Source organism: Pithys albifrons, chromosome 7, assembly GCF_047495875.1.
Source record: "Pithys albifrons albifrons isolate INPA30051 chromosome 7, PitAlb_v1, whole genome shotgun sequence".
Classification (NCBI taxonomy): domain Eukaryota; kingdom Metazoa; phylum Chordata; class Aves; order Passeriformes; family Thamnophilidae; genus Pithys; species Pithys albifrons.
In genome coordinates, this window is record NC_092464.1 from 32,456,619 (window position 1) to 32,466,412 (window position 9,794).

The window sequence follows — 9,794 nt, forward strand, 5'->3', positions numbered from 1 at the left end:
TCTAAAACTGAAGGCAAAAGATCCTTGCTGATACTATGAATACAGCTCTACTGGTATTTATAGAGATTGAAGGGTTTTTTTCTCTTTCAATCAGCAGAATATTTTCTTTTTGGACTAAAAAAAATATATTGACTTTTAATCAGTTAGCTTGCTATGTCTCTCCAGGAAAATATCTCACAAAAAAAGGAAGTAATCAGAGAAAATTGTACACCTTAGTATTTAAACTATTAAATTAATAAGTGACCCTAGCTTAATACAATGGCAATAAGACCATTTTACAAGGTCAGACTAACCGAAGCCAAGCCATAAGTTAACCGAGATAAAAGACATAGTGACAATTATGAATAGCTACTGCCTTTTATACCTAGAATTTGAAAATAATGAGATCCTGTTTCCATGACTTTTAACTTTAGATCCCCAATTGTGTCTTTTTTATCCTTAAACTCATGTCAAAAGCACAGATATAATGAAAATTTATTAAGTCAAAAGGTGTCATAGATAAAGTTTATACAGCAGATACTAAAAAGCAAACTAAAATATTACACTGAAATGGATTTATTGATATGAACTTTACAGGATCTTCAGAGGAGCTTGACTTGGGGAAAAGGGTGTTTAAGAGTTTGTGAACAGGAGCAGAGCACGGTATGGGTGGCCCAGCTAAGCTAGCCATGAAAAACTATGGAACAGCACTCTCTCACTCTGTCCAGAGTTAAAGGGTGTCCCATATTATTTTCAGCCCTACAGAACCATAGTGAGTCCAAAACAACATGAAGGCTTTTTTTTCTAAGCATTAATATGAACCCATAATAGAAGATGGGTGACATCTCAAGGAGACGACTTTGTGACCAGACCTACAGAACCCAGGTGCCCTGTGATCAGGCACAGAAGTGCAGCAACACCCATCTGAAGTCTCAAGTACTTAGGCAGAGCCAGACCAAAAGTCTGTAAACTGAACATTGCCACTTCATACACTAACTGCTACACCCAGTACCTGCCTGGGGCAAGGTCAGAAACCACGGGTGGGCAGAAGCACTTCCTCTGGAACTGAATAAGCAATAATCATCTAAAGTTATACTATATAAGTAAAAAGTTACATAGTATAAGTATAAAGAACAAGGGCCTTCCTTTCCTATATGTGAAATCTTACTTTAATTGCTATATCATTAGCATAAATCTGTTTAATCACAATGGCTTCTGTGAGTTAGGTTGAAAAGATGGAATATTCTGCTTTTGAAAAGCTATCACTGTCTATTTTCAGCATTTTCATCAGCATAAAAATGCACAGCTTGTTTTACAATTTCCTCACGGCGCAAATGGCATTCAAACCACTGGAGACATACAAGTAACAACAGCTGAATACAAATCTTAATGGAGTTTGTCATAATTGTACAGTACAGTGTTGTTCATTCATCCTGGCAGCTGGGAAATCTAGCATGAATTAACCAATAATACAGGTTTGCAACCAAGCAAATTAAAGCATACAATTCCACAAAGTAAATTTTGCTTATTTCCCTTTAAGTATGTAACTAAGGGCACAATCAACTCACATGTTGACTTTCACAAGATGCAACACTAGCAGTAGTTTTGCAAATACACATATACATTCCTTTTAATTCCAATTGATTTGATCTTATTTCCTACATAGATTTCTTTGATAGGTTTCCAAGCCACACTGAGCACCACCACATCTGAGGATCTGCAGCCTACATCCCTTAGAAACAGGAGCAAAACCAAAAGTGAATATAGTCCAACCAGAAATACAAAAAACATACAGGGCTGATCAATACTTTCTTTTGGAGTCCTTAACTGAAGACATTATAACCAAGACAAGACAAGAAGCACTTAAAGGCTGAGCATAGGCAAAATGAGCTCAAGGTATTTTCAGCTTGAGCTTAATTTGCAATGTAGGACAGGGGTTACAGTCAAGTCCATGGTTTATAGTAGGTAATTGTGGGTCAAAGAGAGACTTATCAGGATATGTTCTGGCCCAAAACAGAGAAATCAAGTAGAACCACTCCCATAGTTTAAAGCAAGCTGCTGCATTTTTTATGTTTCAAGGGGTTGATGTCAATTTTATGCAGCTTCCATGAACACAAGCCACATGATGGTACCTTCTCCTGCTATGTTGGCAGCAGCACCAGCCTCCCTCCCAGTGCCAGTGTAAGACCACACTGGGCATCACCCTGGCAATCAGACTAATCTCCAGCCTCAAGGAGTAAAGTAATTTGGCATTCTGCAAAACTTCCTAGGTTATTTCCTAGGGCAGAAGTGTGGGTTTGCCTGCCATTTCATTCAACTGTTGTTAATAAAACCCAGGCATAATTTTTCAGATGTCATAACATATGGGCTAATTAAGAGTTATTCTCAATTTAGTAATTCACTGAACACTAACTATGAAGTGAATTATGCAAATAAACACACAAGACACTGAAATTCCCATCAGCTACCATGGTCACTTTTACTAAACCTGTTTTACTTATTGCTCAACATTTCATGTGTCACCAGTCACAGACTGGACAAGTTTAAATATACTATATGTGATATGTGGAAGACAATCATCTTAACTGAATACATTTTAGCAGGAATACCTAATAACCCTGATTACAATAGGAAAAATTCAGGACTACTTATCATGACTATTTTTAGTCACATAATAACTGCCAAAGCAATGAGGGTATTAAGTTACTGAGTAGAACCTCTGTGACAGGCTCGAAATCAAAATCTCACCAATATCAATCAGCCAAATTTGATAATACTTCTGACAGTAAAACTTTCGAACCATTGAGCCAGTTCAGCCTTTTTTGTGCTGATTTCAGCCAGTACAGTTTCTATACACAACAATACTGCATCTTTTTAATGCAGAAAAAACATCGACACAGGTACCAGAGAAATTGTTCTCCCGACTTTTTCCATCTCTTCTCATTAACAGCATTGGACAAAAGAACAGAAAGGTGCTATTAAAATGTGTTGATTGCACAAAATTGGAGGTATTGTCAAAACCAATGTAAACAGAAAGATACAGAAAGACTAAGTGACTTCAAGAATTGAAATATTAGGGAAAGAGTGTAATTCAGCAGCTTGAAATACAAAGTTACTCAGGCACTATGAAGCTGAGAAGCTGCCAACAAGGACACAGGCTGCCATAAATATCAGTCGCTTGTGAGAACATTATCTGGGTGCCAGGCAGATCTATATGCTTGGCTCAATAAAACCCCAACTCCACCATAATGTAACCATGGAAAGAAGGACTGGAAATTCTGAGTATTTCCAGCACACAATTTCTAATATCCTGGCAAAACCTCATTGACAATATAGTTTCCCCAATTCCCAAATGAATTGATTAGAGAATAGCTACTTGAATGACATAAGCAATTGAAAGCTTTTTACAAGAGATGAAGAAAAGCTTAGCAGAATGTAGGTTGAGAGGATCAGATACTTCATTTAATTAAAACAGATTGCAGATTGCATATAGTTTGATTTTTTTCTCCCTGCCAGAGAGGAATTGTCTCCAACAGCATGACAACTGCTAGTGCCAGAATATATAAGAGATATCTCTAATACACTCCAACGCTCCAGCTATTTTCAGCTCAGGAACCTTCTGTGCCTGAGGAGGATTATATATGCTCAATCCGTTTCTCTTCCATGAACTTCTTCAGTCTCACCCTGAATTCATAAAGACTTCTAGCAGCCATACCCTAAGTCCTGTGGTTTATTTTTCAACCAGCAACCCTACACTCGGTTTACATCCTCACATAAACATACAACAAAGTAGTTGCTCAAAACAGAGCTAAGGTGAAGACAAGTCTGAGAATATCTGCCTGGCCAAAGACCTCTAGGAACTTCGCAAAAGTAATTCAGGGTCTCAGAAGAGAAAAAAGTCAAGATACCTTTTTACATTCCATCAAGCTAAAAGGTACATCCCATGATGAAGGTTTGTACAGACCAGAAAGATCTTTCACATTATCAGAGTAACGGGGTCTGACACCATGACATTCTGAAGGTTTTCCAGATCCCCTACTGTGACAAAGAGCAACATCAATGCTCACATATAACAGTATCTATCTGTGTGTAAATATGAACCTAGGAAGCAGAAGAGGAGATTAAAAATGTGTGTGTCTGTGTGTGTGGAAGGCAGTATCTTGTTCTTCTGAGCACTTCCCTGCTCTATCAGGACCAGCATTAGGTCCATTAAGACTGCAACTGAGTGTGATGAAAGGGATTTTAGGCATAATGGAGTGACTGCTACACTGATGTGCCTGCAGGACCTCACTGCTGGTGCTTCCAGAGGCAGAGGTATTTTGTCACTAATTAAAAGAAAAAGGGGAGGAGAAGAAAATAGCTTTAGCAGGCACCAGAAAGTGCAGCAGAGACAGTTCATAAGAAAAGTACTCATGCTTACTACACATACATTTAACACATAACTCAAAGAGGCAAATGGGGAAACAGAAGAGTCTTTCCAAAGATTTTGAGAAAGAACATGGCAGAGCAAATCAGTCCCACAGGGCACAATGACCCACTACAACAGATCCCTCCTGTGTCTCCTCACAAGGTCTGACACACACCATTCCCACAGCAAAAGCAGCAAAGGATTAGGTTCTTTTCTGCTATTTTATCCAGCAGAAATAAAAAACATCCAAGCAGAGGATGATAAGTAAAATCTACACCACACAGTTCACTGTGCAAATGCAGTCTAATCACTGGTGCCATCTTGGGTCTCTGTGCTGCACCTGCCCTAAGGTTGAATTTCAGAAAAAAAAAAAAAGACCATCAAGGACAAGGCCAACATCCAGTTCAAAGTTCAGAAGCTTTAAAGAAAACATTAGGCTTTGCTAGCCAAGAAACTGAAGGTTAGTTTTATCTAAATGACTGAAGCAGTGGAGTGTGTTGGTATTTATCTGTACACAGCAAAGAAACATCCAGGTAGGATGGCTACTACAGCGTTTTCTACAAGCTGTTTTTCCACCTCCAAGTTTTTTCTGTGTTTTAGGATTGGATGTATCCCAACAGAGAAAGCCAAAAATACCTGCTTGCTCTCCAGTTTTGAGGGTCACTGAATTGAGAGGGAAATATTATTTTGTTACACTGTATTTTCAATTACTTTAATCTCTGGTCACAATTTTCTGATAGTCTAGTACCAAGGACCAAGGACTGAGACATCCAAACAGATTGAAAAAAGTTTATTCCACCCCATACTGCTTTGCAAAATGTAATCAATTCTTTTAATATATACCACCCTCTACTACCCAATGCTTTCCTTCTCCCTGGAGCACAGGAAGTATTTGAACAGCATGCAGTGAAGTACATTCTTAAAACAATTACAGTACCCTTAACACTTTCATTACATTTTATTATCCATAGTCCCCAGGCATGCACACATGTAGATTGTCTGTGCCTTTATAAGTGTGGAATCAAACTGCACTGCAGGCTGTCCCTGAGCAAGTCAACATCAGAAGCACATGCCCTGCGCAGGGGTCATAATATTTTTCTAGGAAATTAAACAAGCCAGAATTTCAGCTGGTCAGCATTTACTTGAAAACAGCTCGCCTAAGTGAGCAACACTCTTGATGAAACCAGCTGGACAAATAAGAGTCTCAGCTTGGTGTTTGAACAAGCAAAAAAGCACAAAGAAAAAGTCACTGGAGAGGAAGATCAGACTGGTTTGTTCATAAGCAAACAAAACCTCCTGAAAATTAACTTTGGATTAACTTGAAATATTTTGTTGAGGTGGGAGGGAAAAAAAAGAATATTTGTTTCCTATTCACATTACTCAACCTTTCTCCAACCTTATATTAAGATTTTTAGATTTAAGAGTCATGTTTAAAAGAGAAATATAAAAAATGCTGCATTGTATTGTTCTAACATATCCCTTTCCTCTCTCAAATACTGTCATTTTCAGGGTTTAAGTTATTCTTTATATTAAATAGAAATATGTGAAAAGTGTCATGCCCCTAGAAGTCCACTTCTAAGGGGAAAATGCACATGCACAGAGCAGACAGGAATCAACACAGGGTACTGCTAACAGAAATAAACTGCTCCCTGGAAACTGCACATGTGGGAGAGAGCCTTCATGCACTCCTGGTGTCCACTTAGTCTCCAAAGGGAACAAGTGAATTCACGACACTGCTGAACTCTCAGTATGACCTGCCTTTCAGAACACTCCACTAGGAGAGTCCCTACAAACCCAGAGATAGCAGAGCACAGTATTCCCATTCTCCACAGGACTGACACACTGGCCTGAAGGTCCTGCTGGTTCCATACAGCATCTCCCCACAGTATTGTCCACTGATCTATGACCATAGAATCATAGAATGGATTGAGTTGGAAAGGACCTTAAAGATCATCTAGTTTCAATCCTTCCACTATACCAGGTTGCTCAAAGCCCCATTCAACCTGTCCTTGAACAATTCCAGGGATGAGGCATTCACAGCTTCTCCGGGCAACCTGTTCCACTGCCTCACCACTCTCACAGTAAACAATTTCTTCCTAACAGAAGATCTGCTGGCTTGACTCCAGACTGCCTTACAAACTCATCATCCTCCCCCCACTCTTGTTCCTACCAGGACAAACAGTTCAAGAAAAACTTTATAAGATGACTCACAGGACACTTGGAGGCAAAGCCATAGGTGGCACCACCACTAAATCTGTCACATTGTGTTTGCTGGACCGTAACACAGAACATTAGCAAAGACAGGCAGAACTTCAGCTGGGACCGTGTGAAACAAGAGGTGACCAAGGCTTCAGCAAGTACAGCTGAAAAGTTGTATGACCCAGGAGCTACCCAGGCTTCTCACCAGGATGTCAACTCACCCATTGCAAATATTTACAAAGTAACTGTTGTACGGCTCACTTGTCAAATGCTTTCAGTAGTGGTGAGAGTAAACCTTAGGCTGCTCTGCATGGTGTCTCCCTGAAGCATTATTACTTTGTTTTGCTAAAACACTGTTTCAGATCTGCCTGCAAATGAAGTGTTAACAGCAGCAGATCTGTACTGGTGCTTTCCTGGTCACTGCCCATTACTCTACTTCTTTTTAGTATGCTTTTTAAAATGGAAGAAACTAAGCTCAAATCAGAAAAAGACTCATCTTTTTTGGAAGAAAGATATCTGTCACAAACATGCTCTTAGGGCAGAGCAAGACTTAGCTATTTAAAATTAACTGAATCCACTTAGCTCTGTGCTCTTATGGACAACTTGTCAGGTGGATTACTGATTCACTTGAACAATAAAAATCATTAGGCATCTGCATACAGACTAGTCTTTATTCTGTGGGTTCAATGTGCTTGAGGAAAGAAATTAACCTTCCTTGCATGTATATCTTCTTATAACAAAGCCTTCACCCAGGAAGTTTGGTTTGATATTCACACCCTCCCATATTTCACAACAACTTCCCTATGTAGAGAAACCATTTATTTACATGGGCAAAGTACTGCAAAGTTGATGAGGGTACAAATGCACACCATGCTGACTTCTCCCACTAATTCCCTGCAAAGGTATTTATCATTGCACCAAAACCACACGGCAGCTTGCCTGATTGCCCACCTAGAAAAACCCAACTCCATGCAGGTGAACCCACCCCTTCATTTTGACTGCTCAGGTGGTGGGTTACAATCCATGTTGACCTGCAGGTAAGGCTTGACCTGATTGACCGTCATTGACCTAATGGCAATGTCACTCGACTCATACGACTCCAGTCACAACCGGGAGAGCTCAGCTCCATGAGCGGCTGCTCACCACTGCAGTTCCCAGCCATGGCATTGTCAGGCTGTACTTCCCCAGAGCACTGCCTGTCTTGTAAAACCTCACCACCATTCTGAAAAATGGGTGAACGTGAGTGAAATTTGTCTAGGCATCTCCACGATGCCCACCTGACCCCACGGCCTGTCTCTGGAGGCACGCGAGACTGGGGCCGGGTGCGTCCATCCTGGCTTCATGTGCTCCAAGGCGCGCTGGAGTTCGTTGCTGTAACACGTGTGTGCACCGGTGTCCGGGCACAGCCGCGCTGTACCTCCTGTGAGCCTCCGGAGAGCAGGCATCGGCCCGCAGGAGGGGAAAAGGAGGGATGGGCAGAGCCACATGAGAAACCCGGAGATGGGACAGGGACGCGCTCTCACCCTTCCTCGTATTTCATTTCTCACCAAAGCTGGCAGCGGTGGGCCGAGCCCAGGACCGCCCGCGGCCACCCACTCCCGGGGGCTGCCAAGGTGCCGCCCCGCCACCGCCCGGGCATCCTCCGTCACTCCCTCCCTCGTTCCGTCCCTGCCCGCCGTCCACTCGCCGCGGAGGGCCAGCACCGAGAGCCCGCGGCCCCCTGCGCTCGGCAGACCGCCGGGCAGGGTGGGGGCAGCCCCGCGAGCAGGCGGGGGGGGTCTCTGCCCGGGAGCGCCGCGGGCTCCCTCGTTCGCTGGCTCGCTCACTCACCCGGTCGGCGGCTGCCGCACTCTTCCTCCGCAGCGTCAGCCCGCTCCGCAGCAGCGCCGGCAGCTCCCGCAGCTTCTGCCGCAGCTGCACCGGGGGCTGCGGCTCGTGGGCTCCGCCGCCGGGGCTCCAGCTGCGGGCCAGCTCCGCGCCCTCACACGGCGCCGGCATCTTCACGGAGCCCACGGCCATGCCGCATCCCTACCGGGCTGCGGCGCGCAGACCCGTTCGCCCTCCCGCTCTGCCCGCCCGCCTTCCACTCGCGTCGCCCCAGCCCCAGCCCCGCTCCCACCCACAGGCAGGCACACGGGCAGGCGCTCCTTTGCACGCACCGCGCACCACCCGCACACCTTCCCCCGACCGCCACGGGCAACTCTGGGCGGCGCAGGAAGCCCCGCCGGCATCCACCGCGCCCGCCCCGCGCCGCTGCTCCGGCGGTGATAAAGTGCAGGTAATGAGGAGGGTGGAGGAGGTGAGAGCGGGAAGAGGCAGAAAGTCCTTTTAACTCCTTTGCGCTCAGGGACCGCCGCCCGGGCCGTGTTCCCACCGGCCGTGGAGCCCCGCGCCCGACACAGACCCCGCACCCGCGGTGAGAACACGGGGCAGAGCGGTCAGCGGGCTCAGAAGCGGCGGGTCTGAGCCGAGGAGAGGGGGGTTCGGGCTCCTCCGCGAGCTGGGTGGCCTCGGCTTCCTCCTGGAGGCTGTCAAGACTAGACTGGAGAAATCCCAGGCAGCCTGGAGTGACCCCCAAGCGCTCAGCCTGCCTGGCCTGGAAGCCTCCTGGGGTTCCCACTTGCCCGAGTCACCCTATGATCCAGAGGGAGTATTTATGGCTGCAAGGGGTGAAGTCCTCTGTTCCCTTTGCAGTTGATTCTTGACTCAAAGAGGTATTTCATCCTCCATGCCAGCATTGATACTGGGGAAATCAAGCAGTTCATCCCAGGAGAATGACTTGTTTCCCATCATTCAGGTAAACCCCTGGAAGAGACTCCTCGATGCCAGAAACCAATTCCTGTACTATTTGTATAAAACTTGTCTAGATTTCAGTTCCATGGATTTTGGAGTCTTTATTTAGTCTTTGAACTCAGCCTTTTCCAACACAGTTATTGCTTTCTCTCTGTCAGACTCTGTTCTTTTCTATTTAGATGAGAGAACTAATTGCAATGTGTGACTCCCTTACATACATCTTCAGCCTCAGATCTAAAAATATGGCTTGACCTGCTCATCCAGGTTGAATTCACCAATGCCTAAATGTCTCAGCAAATGGCATTATAGTCAAGCCAATCTCATGGCCACATTACCTTGTCCCAGTCAAGACGTCCCATTGTTTTCAGGACTGACCCTAGTACTCCTCCAGCCCCACAGCTTAACCATGAAACTA

At 44.4% G+C, this 9,794-nt stretch overlaps 1 protein-coding gene across 3 annotated transcripts in view; it reads right to left on the reverse strand.

The window, feature by feature from the left end:
* The window catches only part of RAPGEF5 (Rap guanine nucleotide exchange factor 5), a 157,824-nt gene extending 149,149 nt beyond the window's left edge, over positions 1 to 8,675 (reverse strand). For all 3 annotated transcript variants that reach the window (XM_071560904.1, XM_071560903.1, XM_071560902.1), the window contains exon 1: positions 8,417 to 8,675. In XM_071560904.1, the coding sequence (XP_071417005.1) occupies positions 8,417 to 8,605 (189 nt within the window). In that variant the 5' untranslated portion in view covers positions 8,606 to 8,675. The remainder of the gene's footprint in view (positions 1 to 8,416) is intronic.
* Between the last annotated feature and the right edge of the window lie 1,119 nt (positions 8,676 to 9,794).